The 13946-nt window shown below is 39.2% G+C and overlaps 1 protein-coding gene across 1 annotated transcript in view; it reads right to left on the bottom strand.

Annotated features, from left to right (window-relative positions):
* Positions 1-13946, bottom strand: part of PCOLCE2 (procollagen C-endopeptidase enhancer 2) — a 70512-nt gene that overhangs the window by 11290 nt on the left and 45276 nt on the right. The window contains exons 4-5 of the mRNA XM_045870062.3: positions 12340-12464; positions 8946-9082 (exon numbers count right to left, since the gene is read on the bottom strand). Coding sequence (XP_045726018.1) covers positions 8946-9082; positions 12340-12464 — 262 coding nt within the window. The remainder of the gene's footprint in view (positions 1-8945; positions 9083-12339; positions 12465-13946) is intronic.

Here is a 13946-nt window from a genome sequence, read left to right as displayed (position 1 = left end):
AGCATGAATGTGAAAGAATCACAGTGCCATAAATGTTCTGAGGGCCATGTGTTGCATCTGCAAATTAATGTTACAAATCACTAGAAAGGCAAGAGGAAATCGAACTTGGATTCATTCCATGCTGGCAGATCCTGGGAAGGGTGGAGGATGCTGTTTGGTCTTACAGAGCTAGCTGTGTTAGCTGTCTCTGCTTTGTCATCCCAGCCTTCCTCTTCTTCAATCCCTACGGCCAGCCAACACCATACCCTGCCAATCTTGTGTCCTGAACATTTCTTGATCCACCTCCTCCTCTCCATCTCTACCATCCTTCCCTACCTCCTCGACTTCACCTGGACCCCCTGCCACAGCGTTCTAACCAGCCTCTCTGCTCATCTTGTCAGGGATGGAGATTCTAAGGCACTGGTCCTGTCATTTCCTGCCTAAGTGCACCCTAAAGTCTCCCGTGTCTGCAGGGTGTGGAACCCTGCTCAGCACTCCTGCCTCCTCTCTCTCTCTAGGCCCCAACTCAAGGTTTGGGCTCCAGAATAGCATATTCTGTGTACCTCTGTTGATGGAGCTCCTTCTACTTGGAATGAGTCCTCCCTTCCGCCTATGACCAACTGCAACTCTTCTTTCAAGACTAAGCTCCTCCCAAAAACTTCTCCAACCTCACCACTTGTCCCAACTGGACCGAAGGACTCCTTGTCAGAAACCCACACAGGACATTCCTTTGCCAATTCACCAGCTGCCTTGTTTCACCCCTCCCACTACTTATCTTGGCGTTTTTTATTTATCTTTATATCCCGCTACCTAACAGAGTGCCCACCACATGGCTGGGGTTTAATAAATATTTTTGAACTCAATCCAATGGTATTGATATAACTGCACTGAACAAGACACAGGGATGATGAGGTGATCTCACCAACCACAACACTCCTCCTTCTAGTCAGGCTTTTACCCCCCATTTCAAATAGGTTTTCTCATTTTCCGCACTGCCCCATCCCAGAAGTACTCTATGAAAAAATATTCCTCTGGCGAAAGTGTTGGTCGGTAGGCTGGCTGTCAAACTATTCCAGGCAAACTCCTCAGAAGTGAGAGGTGCTCAACAGCTATCAGTGCATCCCCCCTGCCTTCACGGAGGCAATCACTACCCTGAGTTTTGTGTTTATCCTTTCCTTTACCGATAGACTTACCAATACCTATGCACCACCAAGCAATATACTGTATAGGTTTGCATACTTTCAAACTTCGTATAAATGCAAGGGTACGGTATGTATTTTTCTGTTATTTTTTCACACTCAACGTTGTAACTGTGAGATTCATCCACTGCTTTCCACTGCTGCATTGTGTGAACTAGAACACGATTTAACTGTTCTTTTGTTGATAAACATTAGGCTTATTTCCTCTGCCCTCCACTACAAACAGTATTGCTAAGAATATTCTTGTATACGTCTTGTGGTGCACATGGGCAAAAGTAACTTTAGTGGGCACACCAGGAGGGGAGGGTACATGCTCCATGCGAGGTCACAGGATATATGCCCATTTTCAACTTTGTTAGATAATGCCAAGCTGATTTCCAAAGTTGCTGTACCAATTTACATTCTTTTCAAAGATTTATTCACTGTGCAGCGTTCTTCTTTTGGGAATGCCTCTTCATGTCTTTTCCCCATTTTTTTCCTACTGAATTGTCTTTTCCTTATTAATTCTTAGAATTTTTTTTTCTTTAAGATTTAATTTGTTTATTTGACACAGAGCGAGAGACAGACACAGAGTGAGCACAAGCAGGGGGAGCAACAGAGGGAGAGGGAGAAGCAGGCTCTTCGCTGAGCAGGCAGCCCGATGTGGGGCTTGATTCCAGGACCTGAAGGCAGATGCCCAACAACTGAGCCACCCAGGCACCTCTAATTCTTAGAATTTTTTTTTAAGATTTTACCTTAAGATTTTATTTTAAGATTTTATCTATTTATTAGACAGAGAGAGACAGAGAGAGACACAGGGAGAGAAGGAACACAAGCAGGGGGAGTGGGAGAGGGAGAAGCAGGGAGCCCGATGTGGGGCTCGATCCCAGAACCCTGGGATAATGACCTGAGCCAAAGGCAGACGTTTAACGACTGAGTCACCGAGGCGCCCCTAGAATTTCTTGATATATTCTGGACCCAGGGATCTTTGTCAAATATGTTACAGATATCAGTTTTTGTTTTGTACCTTCTCTTTTCCCTCTCTCTAAGGTGTATTTTGATGAGCAGAAATTATCATTTAAGTTTTCAATGCATCTGTAGTTGATTTTTGTGTGATACAATTCATTTTTCCCATAAGAATAAAACTTATCCCTGCCTCATTTTTCAGTGGGGCCATTTTTTTTTTTTTACTAGCTGACATGTGGGTCTCTGTGATGTGCCCCATCTGCAGACATGTGTGGATATGTTTCTGGCCTCTTTTTGGTGTCTTCATTAGTCTGTTTGTCTATTTCTATTAAAACCTCATTGTCCTAATTACGACAGCTTTCTGATATGGCTCCATCATGTAAGGTAAACCCTCCTGCCAGGTTCTCCTTCAGAACTGCCTAGTGTCATCCCCTTCCCCCAACTCCTTGCAATTCCATGAACATTTTAGAATCAGGCTGTCATGTTTAATGAAAAACCAATTTTGTTATTTTTAAATGACACTAATTCTTCCCATTCATGAGAAAGTATATAGCTCCATTTATTGAGGTCTTTTAAAATACCTTTGAATAAGGTCTTATAATTTTCTCTATTAAGGCCTTATACACAATTATGAGATTTATTTTTGAGTATTTTATATTTTTAGTTGCTATGCAAATAATATCTTTTTAAAAATACAAACTTTTTTTTTTTTTAAGTAGGTTCTATGCCCAGCAAAGAGCCCAATGTGGGGCTTGAACTCACGACCCTGAGATCAAGGCATGAGTTGAGATCAAGAGTTGGATGTCCAACTGACTGAGCCACCCAGGCACCCCCAAAATTATTTATTCAAGCTTTTTAAGAAAAGATATTCTTGAATAAATTAATGTTTCCAATAAATAAAAATTTAAATCTACAAGTCACACTTTAATCTGGTAACATATACAATTATATTAGTAGATTTTCTAAGTTCAAGCCAACCTTGAATTCCTGGATAGAGAGCCTTTTTTATACATTGTTAGATTTGACTTGCTAATATTTTTTCTTTAAGATTTATTTTTCATCACATTCATAAGTAAGATAGGTCTTTAATACTCTCTTTTTGGTTCGGTCCTTACCTTGTTTTGGTGTCAATTTATACTAGCTTTATAAAATCAGCTGTGAAACAATCCCTATTTTTCTCTGGAAGAATCTGTATCCTGTTGGCATCATTTGTTCCTCAAATGTTTGTTAGAACTCATGGAGAAAAGGGGTGCCTGGGTGGCTCAGTCGTTAAGCGTCTGCCTTCGGCTCAGGTCATGATCCCAGGGTCCTGGGATCGAGCCCCGCATCAGGCTCCCTGCTCTGCGGGAGGCCTGCTTCTCCCTCTCCCACTCCCCCTGCTTGTGTTCCCTCTCTTACTATCTCTCTCTCTGTCAAATAAATAAATAAAACCTTTAAAAAAAAAAAAAAAAAGAACTCATGAAGAAAAACAATCTGGGCCTGATCCCTCCACCCCACCCCCCTTGATAGGAAGACTTTTAACTACAGATTAAGTTTCTTTAATAATTATTTGGCAATTCTGGGTTTTCTTTTTCCTGGGTCCATTTTTGCTTAAAAAAAAAAAAAATGTATTTTCCCCAGTTGTTGAATGCACTTGTTTTCAATTTATCCGTTAGATTAAAATTGTTAATTGTTTTTCAAATCTTCTACATCCCAATTTTCCATCCTTCTCCAATCGACAGTTAATCTATGAACTACTCAAAGGGATGTGTTAAGAATCTCCTACTAAGGGCGCCTGGGTGGTTCAGTTGGTTAAGCGACTGCCTTCAGCTCAGGTCATGATCCTGGAGTTCCTGGATCAAGTCCCGCATCGGGCTCCCTGCTCGGCAGGGAGTCTGCTTCTCCCTCTGACTCTTCCCCCTCTCATGTGCTCTCTCTCTCTCATTCTCTCTGTCTCAAATAAATAAATAAAATCTTAAAAAAAAAAAAAAAGAATCTCCTATTAATTCGTTCTTCTGCTGTTAGAGTATCTAGATTCAATTGGATCTCATTGACAGCATTTTTAAGTTCTGCCAGTTCAGCTTTCATTTTTGCCCTTAGAGACTCAATGTTGCCATTAATCGATTTCTCCATTCTAGCTATCGTCTTCGTAACTGTTACCCTGAAGTCCATCTCCGACATCTTAGTTATATCTGTATCCATTTGTAAATCTGTGGCAGAAGTCACAGTCTCTGAGTCTTTCTTATTTTGGGGGTTCCTCCTCCTAGTCATTCTGTTGAGGGGTGGTTGAGGGAATGTACAGAGTCCAAATTATTGACCACAACCCAAGTAAGATGAACCTGTTTTGTAGGGACCTTAGGGTTGTTGGCCTCTTGTTCTCCCAGCCTGTCTTCTCGGGGAGGAGCCTGCCGTGCTGTTACTCAGGCAACCCTGTTTGGGCAGAGTTGCCCTGCCCCCTGTCAAAAACTAATGAAGTACTGGGGGCGCCTGGGTGGCTCAGTCGTTAAGCGTCTGCCTTCAGCTCAGGTCATGATCACAGGGTCCTGGGATCGAGTCCCACATCAGGCTCCCTGGTCTGCGGGAAGCCTGCTTCTCCCTCTGACCCTCTCCCCTCTCATGCTGTTTCTCTCTCGCTCACTCTCTAATAAATAAATAAATAAAATCTTAAAAAAAAAAACTAATGAAGTACTGTATGGTGACTAACGTAACATAATAAAATTAAATTAAAAAAAAAGAATCTCCTACTATAATAGTGGACTTTGCAGATCTAGTAATTTTTATTTATCTATTTCTTGCTTTATATATTTTTCTGTACATATAAGTTTACTATTATTACACCTTCCTGATAAATTGTACCTTTTATCATTACACAGTAACTATTTTTAGTAATGCTTTCTGCCTAAAATCTACTTTTCCGTGATATCAATAAAGCTATGCCAGTTTTCTTTCAATTGGCCTTTGCTTCCAATATCTTTTTCTATCCTTTTAAGCTCAAATGCTCTGTGTTATTTTTTTTGGAGATATGTCTTATAAACAGCATATATTGGATTTGTTTTATTATCCAGTCTAATATGCTTTGTCTTCTCACTAATGATTTGATCCATTTGCATTTATATTGATTACACATAGATCTAGATATAATTCTACCATCTTATTTTGTGCTTTTTTTGTCTTTCCTTTTAAAATGTTTGTCCTTGGGGCGCCTGGGTGGCTCAGTCATTAAGCGTCTGCCTTCGGCTCAGGTCATGATCTCAGGGTCCTGGGACCGAGCCCCACATCGGGCTCCCTGCTCGGCGGGAGGCCTGCTTCTCCCTCTCCACTCCCCCTGCTTGTGTTCCCTCTCTCGCTGTATCTCTCTCTGTCAAATAAATAAAAATCTTTAAAAAAAATAAAAATAAAATGTTTGTCCTTTTCTCTTTTCTTGCCTTCCTTTGGAATGAACTTTTTTCTCATTTCATGTTTTCTCTCCACTGTTTTGGAAGTTAAAGACTCTAATGGTTGCCCTAAATTTAACATCCACATTTACTTTAGCATATTACACAGCTTAATATCTTCACCCTATTCCTCAACAACACAGGAGCCCGCAAGTCCTTCAGCTCTTAGGACCAGGATCTTCGCTCAGTGTTTCCTCCTGTAGTTCAGTTCTTTATTCAGTGACTGCTACCTTTCTGCCTGAAGTACAGAATATGAAGTTTCTTTAGTTAGCGTCTATTGGTAGAAAACTCTCTCAGCTCTTGTTTAACTGAAAAGGTCTTTTAATTCTTTTATTCACAAACAAGTATTTTCCTGAGTAAATAATTCTAAAATACATGCAGGAATGGGTATATTAATATACCCCCCAAAAGTTTGTATTTTTAAAAAGATATTATTTTCATAGCAACTAAAAATATAAAATACTAAAAAATAAATCTCATAATTGTGTATAAGGCCTTAATAGAGAAAATTATAAGACCTCATTCAAAGGTATTTTAAAAGACCTCAATAAATGGAGCTATATACTTTCTCATGAATGGGAAGAATTAGTGTGATTTAAAAATAACAAAATTGGTTTTTCATTAAACATGACAGCCTGATTCTAAAATGTTTTGCTTAGGATTTATTGAGTTCTTGAATTTAATAATTGGTATCTGTCATTTATATTGGAAAAACTCAGCTATTATTTCTTCAAACATTAAATTTCTTACATTCTCTATTTTTTTCTTATGGAACTCCAATTAAATGTATATTAGATCCTTGCACTCTAGCCTCTATGGCTCTTACCCTCTTTTTTATATTTTTCATGTATTGTCTTTTTATGTTATATTCCACGTAATTACTTCACAACTCTTTCCCAGTTCCCTAATCCTCTTTGGAGCTATGTCTTATCAGCTATTTAACACATGTATTCAGTTTCTTGTTTAAATTATCATATGACTCATAACTGACTGAGCCACCCAGGCGTCCCAGAAACTTTAAATTCTTGACTACAGTTTTTTTGTACAGTCAGGTAGTATAAATTCTAACCTCAAACTCACATGTGGACTGGTTTTTAGTTAGGAATTCTCATGAGAGACTACCTTTTCTTCCCTTTACCAAACAGCCAATTTCCTTACTATCTCCCTTGGGGAGGAGGAGAATGAGTTCAGTCACATTGGTGTCACTTTCTATGGGTGCCTTCTTTATGTTCTGGTCTTTGATCCAGTCTCGTCCCTTGCCCGGACCCTGAGCTCTGTCTCCTATCTCTAAGCCTGGTCTGTTGCAAATGAAGTTCTAGGTTACTAAGAACTGGCACATGTCCTGAAGGAAGCTGCCACCTGCAAGTACTTATTTATCCTTTTGGATTTGGGATTCTCAACATTTTTGACCTCTGATGAGTTGTCTTATTTTTTGCCAACTGAGCAATGTTTAAAAATTTTTTTTAACTTAGGAACACTGTTTGGTGTTTATCCCTGTACGATTTTAAAGGCTAGGAAATGAAACTTGAAAAAAAATTTTAAAATATTTGAATATAAAGAGGAGAGACATGGCAGAAAAAGCTACAGCAGGATAGAGTCAAGAAAGGGTTCCTTTTTTTTCTTCTGCATTCAGGAAAACTTAAATTTATAGGTTATGGGAAAGAAAGAAAAAAGGAAGCAGAGGTAAAAGATGGAAACGATGGAGAAAAAGAAGAGGACTATTGGATAGAGGGAAGTTTCAAGCGAGAAAGGGAGGAGGTCAGAAGAAGGACATAGATGAAAAGATTGGCTTTGAATAGAGCAGGGTGTGGTAGGCTGAAGAGTGACCCCCCAAGATGTCCACATTCCAATCCTCGGAGCTGGTCAATATGCTACCTTATGTGCAAAGGGACTGTGCAGGTGTGATCAAGTTAAGGGTCTTGAGAAGGGGAGAGTATCCTGGATTGTCTAGGTGGGCCCGAAATGTAACCACAGGTGTCCTTAGAAGACAGAGGCTTGACTCCAGAAGAGGAGAGGTAATACGAGCACAGAAGCAGAGGCAGGAGGGATGTGCTTTGCAGATGGAGGAGGGGACCACAGCCAAAACATGCAGCAGCTTCTTGAACCTGCAATAGGCATGGAAACGGATTCTCCCCTCAGAGCTTCCAGAAGGAAACAGCCCTGCTGACAGCTTGACTTTAGCTCAGTGAAAGTGAGTTCAGACTTCTGACCTCCAGAAGTGTAAGAGAATAAATGTGTTGTTTTAAACCACTTGGTTTTGTGGTAATTTGTTACAGCAGCAGCAGGAAAAGAAAACAGAAGGAACACCTTCGCTGACAACTTAGAAATGGGCCTTTCTCTAACACATTCAGCTGGAGAGTCAAATTTGGGTTTGGTAATGTTCGAATTTTAACCAACTTGTATGTATTAAAAATTTTTAATATTATCAAACAATCCAAATGAATTTAAATTGAAAAATGCCTTGCTTTACCTCAAATGCATCTACGGGAATCATAGATACGCATGTAAAATCAAGGGATGCACATAATCTAATTATGTTTAAGCAACAGAGTAGAGAGGGTATTTAAATTGGCATAATGGTGAGTTGGACAGCAAGCTGTAGTAATTTCCTTTTTTTTTAAAGATTTTTTTTTAAATAATCTCTACACCCAACATGGAGCTCAAAGTTAAAACCCTGAGGTCAAGAGTTGCAAGCTCCACCCACTAAGCAAGCCAGATGCCCCACGCTGTAGTAATTTCCCTAGTGTTGTATGTGAAGGCATGAAATATCCTGCCCCCAAATACAGTCTTGCATTGCACCAGTACAGAATAGAGGAATTCAGCAACTTGCCCAACGTCACATAGCTAGTGAGTGGCAGAGCTCTTAGCTCCATAAATGTTTGTCGATAAATACACGGTGCCTTTCAGGCTCACCGAGCACAAGTTTGAGCAACAATGTGAGGAAAGGCACAAAGCCCCAAAAGGTCCAGGACAGGTCTCTGAACAGGTAAAATCATCTGGGTCTGTCATGAGTGTCCAGGTTTCCTTGTCTGGATCTCCAAATTTTAGCCCCTGCTTTTTTCTCAGAACTTCCCCCTTTCCACTCTGATGCTTGAGCTCACCTTTGTAAGGCAGTGACGTATCCAGGTATCTGGCTAGCATCTGACTCTGGGGCATCACGAACTCTGCTTCTGTTATCTGTTTGCCTGTCGAGGTCTTGCTACAGACTCATTAATGTCACCTCACTCTCTGGGTTGGCGACTCTTTGTGCTAGTGCTCTATGGGACTCTACTGCCATGGAACCCAAGGATTTGTGAAGAAAACAACAACAGCACAGAATCTTCCAGAAAATAAAATGTAACTGGGCAATTGAATAAAAAAGAAGTTTAGAGCCACTAAAACATTAGGGAAATAAAACAGCACTACTTACGCAGGTGGACTATCGCCACAATACTTGCCGATTCTTTTAGCGTCATTGACTTCTCCACCATTGAACACAGCCACAAAATCGTATCGGCAATAGTTATCACGCTCAACATCAAACTTCTCAAATTTTAATTCTATAAGCTTTAGAGAAAGCACAACATTAGAAACATCAAGATAGCCCTGAGGAATAAGCTCATACGGGAGTCTTCCTCTCCCCAGATCTGTAGGATTTTCCTTAGTAAAGAATGCATTCATTCTGTCTGAATTGTTTCTTGTTGTTTTCATATTTCTTCTGTAGTTAACAAAACTGTGGTATTCTTTATTTTTAATAATTTCAAAAGACTATCCTTAGTTAAGAACTTAAATTTAAGAGATCTGTTCACCTACAGTTACAAATGTATGGGAACACCATGTAACCCTAACAACCTACCTTAAGACCATAATTGGATTCGTGTTGGAGTGGGAAGTAGAGGTATATACCAACTTCATTCTTCTCTGAGATGTGTTGAGGTGTGGTGTATGTGTTACGTGCTTGGGTAGGTGAGGTGGTGGATAGAGTTGTTCCTCTTTCGAGGGAAGGAGAATGACATTCTTATCACATGTAAGCAGGCAAATTCCTTAGGACCAGAGATTCAGGAAGTGGGGACTGACTGCGAGTCGTCTTGAAGTATGTTTGAAAAGTGTGCCTACTGAGTTGAGGACAGACTATTTGGTGATGTGGTTGATTTCTGAAGAGGTTGCATGAAAGCACTGATAAACAAAGTCAGTGTTAGATTTCTTAAGGATTTCTTTATTTTTTTGCACTAGTACCAATAATAGTGTCCTAAGTTATTCAAGTTAATAGGAAGTTTTGGTTTAATAGGCAATCATTCCCCTCACAAGCAGATTTTTCCAGAGCACCTCCAATGTGTGAATCAAAGGAAATCACGCTGGGTTCATAAATACCCATGGACCCAGAGAGCTGGTCCCTACTTTTGCTGGGCAGCAGGTGGGCAGGCAAGGCAACCCTCCCTGCTGCTTAGGGAAGATAATGGGCATTAATTCCTGTTAGAACAGGCCCTAGTTATTAGCTAAAGAAGACTGTGATCACACACAGTAATTGGATGAAGATGGTAACAGCAACAGCATCACAGAGGGACCAAAGATAAATTTTGGCTTTGAACATAATTGCCACATATCTATGTAGTTACCCACCTTTAAAAAGTCAGCACCAGTTATGGGTGAATAACAGCTTATTCATATTTAGCACTGCTTTAAATTATATTGAAATAGTTCCTCTTTGGGTTCAATAACTGCTCACCATTTAATAATAAAATGCTTTCCAGATTATTAAAAATTGGCTGAACTTTCTCTACTTAGAAATTAGTCACATAACAACTTTTGGAGGGAAGATTAAAAAATAAGTAAATAAATAGGAGAATAAAGGGAAAAGCTATGATTTAAAAAATGAAGGTAAGTTGTTGGCAGAAGAAAATGCTCATAGATTTGCATAGAAATTACTTAGGACTGGGCGCCTGGGTGGCTCAGTTGGTTAAGCAACTGCCTTCGGCTCAGGTCATGATCCTGGAGTCCCGGGATCGAGTCCCACATCAGGCTCCCTGCTGAGCAGGGAGTCTGCTTCTCCCTCTGACTCTCTTTCCTCTCATGCTCTCTCTCTCATTCTCTCTCTCTCAAATAAATAAATAAAAAAATCTAAAAAAAAAAAAAAAAAAAGAAATTACTTAGGACTTAATCTTCCCATTATGTTCTTCTTCTTTGACAGTGCTTCCAGTGATTTCATTACAACAATGACTAAAAACTACTTGGCTGAAGCCAAAAATCACATTAGGAAAATGTGTTTAAGTTTAAATAATCAAAGAGATGAACACTGGAAAAAAGATGCTGAATTGTAATCTGCAAGGATAATTAAGCTGAAATTATTTGGGCTAATTAATATATTTTCCAAATGTCACAGAGACAAATGACCAGTACAATCTCAAGAACTATATAATGGCTTAAATGCTGTTATTTTAAACTATTAAAAATTCAATAAATGTGTAGAATCTTTCATCATTAAGTAAATGACCATATTTTTGTTCTTAAAAATAAAACTGGGTTTGGGGATTATGATCAAAGTGTGTGTGTGTGTGTGTGTGTTCAAATCACTAACTTGAATGGTGTATTTGCTTGAATAATTTTCCATTTAAAAATCAATATATGGCAAACAGTATTTGTGTAAGTGATACAAAAGATCAGTTCAGAAAAATTTTTTAAAGATTTATTTATTGGGCGCCTGGGTGGCTCAGTTGGTTAAGCGACTGCCTTCGGCTCAGGTCATGATCCTGGAGTCCCTGGATCGAGTCCCGCATCGGGCTCCCTGCTCGGCGGGGAGTCTGCTTCTCCCTCTGACCCTCCCCCCTCTCATGTTCTCTCTCTCTCAAATAAATAAATAAAATCTTAAAAAAAAAAAAAGATTTATTTATTTTAGAGAGAGTGTGTGCACACACGAGTCGGGGGAAGGGGCAGAGAGACAGAAGCAGACTCCCTGCTGAGTGGGGAGTCCGACACCTCGATCCCAGGACCCTGAGATCATGACCTGAGCCAAAATCAAGAGTGGGTCGCTTCACCAACTGAGCCACCCAGGTGTCCTAGAAAAGTTTTTTTTTAAACAGTATTGTAATGCTCACACTCTAATGTTTGAGTACAGTCTGTAGTGTTTGTAACAATAATAATTTTTTAAAAGTTATTTTCCAAAGTCCACAAAGTAGGAGTGGTCTATCCCCATGCTACGTTTCGTCCTGCAATTCATATCTGAAAGTGGTTCCCAGAAATGGTAAAATTTCACATAACCACAAACTAATAGGCACTGGAAAATCAGACCCTCTCTGTTGATTGTTTTACAGCAATGAATAAAGTTATTTGTGGGGAACCTGCACAAATTTTATGTTAAACAACAACCAAAAAAATACCCACAAAGCAGATTAGTTTTCAGACTCGTTCTTTGAGGGGAAGATGTGGTGTGTTTGCATCAACTTCGTCCAGGTGAAGCTGTCACAATGCATTTGCCACGTGAACAAATGGTAACCTAAAGCCTACATATACTTGGGGATTCCAATCGTCCCACACTCGGTCACTGCTGTTTATAACATCTTCCACGGGGTTCAACAATCTCACAGGGATTTGTTTACTATTTGTACTGAAATTTGAAAATTGTATTTATATACTAGGAAATTAAATGCAGGACTTTTGCAAGTCAAATAGGGCAAAAGTAATTTCAATCTGGGTCTTTGTTTGAAGAGATACGTGTGTCCAGCAGGGCCTTCCTCATCCTGCATGCTACGCTCTTGAGAGACGGGCCCCTCGCACCACCTAGGCAATTCACACATGCATGCCTTCTTCATGTTTTTAGGGAATCTTACCTGATTCTTTGGGGCTACAATGTGCCACACACAAGTGACTCCTGCAGGGTAATCTCGGTCTGGCCAGTTGGGGGTTTTAAAAGAGCCAGAAGGTCTTTCAAGGCGTCCTCCACAATACTGATCTCCTGAAGTTTTTAAGTATGGAAAAAAAATCCAAGTTTATATCCTGCTACAGGTTATGGCAGTGCTACCATAAGGAGACTGGGCATTTGGAATATTGGTAATAATACAGTAAATAAAGGCAATGGCAGAAGCTCTTAAAATTTTTTCTTAAAATACGGTTACACAGCCTCTTACATTCCCCCACCCGCCACACACACTGAAGATCTCTATTACTTAACATATCACATCAGCACAAGAGAGCATAGGAGTGGAGTCAGGGCTATAGCTTCTTTTCTTTCTTTCTTTCCTTTGGTCAAGTAAAGACAAAACATTTGGGCATGAACGCATTCAGAAATCATGCTGGCTCAACAAATTACATAGATTTTAAAGAACCCTCAAGGCAGAGGTATTTATTAATAGGATTAAAACGCATGCCCACGGACAAAATTTGAATTAGTTGGCAGAGAAAAATCTCATTACCAGAAAACTCTATATGCTACACATCTTTAATAATTTTTAAGAATAATTTTTGTCTGTAAAAATAGTGTTTATAAATTTTCAGCAATACTAGAAGAGCATCAAGAAGAAAAAGAAAATTACCCCAAATTCAACCACCTAAAACTAACCACAACTAATATTTGAGAAACATCATTTCAGACATTCCATGCATATGTACTGATAGGTCAACAGGAGTAATTTTAGAACGGTATTTTAATACAAAGTTCTAATTTAATTTTATTTGAATTTAACTAACAGAAAAACTGAATTGAAACTAAGGGAACTAATAAACTTCAAATTAAATATTTCTTTGACACAGAAGATAATCATTCTTAAAAGGCATCTCTAAGAAAACACATTATAAAAATTGAGGTTGGATAATTTCTGAAACTTTATTCGCAGAAAATTTCAAGCAGATACAAAGTAAATAGAATAATAGTATAAGCTTCTATGCATCCAATAATTAATTTCAACAATTTTATCATCATTCTACTGTTCTTTTTATTAATACCACTATCCAATCCCTACCACCTGCTTCATTATTATTATTATTATTTTACAGATTTCAAAGGTAAATTCATTCACTGTGAAATGCACAAATCTTAGCTGTACTAATTTGAAAAATTAATCCCCTTATGTAAGCCACACTCCTGTGACCATACAGAATCCATTTCCCACCAAACTCCTGTACCCCTTCCCAGTCAGTCTGCCAACTCTCCACACCACTTTTCTGAAAAATTTCACCTTAGATTAGTTTTATTCTACACCTTCATATACATGGAATCATGTATTGTGGACTCTTCTGCGTCTGGCTTCCCTTGCTTGTTAGCACAATGTCTGAGATGCATTCATACTGCCGTGCAGGTTGGTAGTTTGTTCTTTTACTCTGCTCTGTGATTCTGGTGTGTGGAAACACAATGTGTCTACCTCTTCCTCTGTTGGATGTTTCTGGTTTGGGCTATTGTAAATGAAGGTGCCGTGAACTGTTTTGTACAAATCTCTTTGTG

This window comes from Mirounga angustirostris, unplaced genomic scaffold (genome assembly GCF_029215605.1).
Source record: "Mirounga angustirostris isolate CCGP_5_RB_7025 unplaced genomic scaffold, mMirAng1.0.hap1 SCAF_1, whole genome shotgun sequence".
NCBI lineage: Eukaryota > Metazoa > Chordata > Mammalia > Carnivora > Phocidae > Mirounga > Mirounga angustirostris.
Note: the sequence above shows the minus strand (reverse complement) of the source record. Positions and strands in the feature narration are given on the sequence as shown.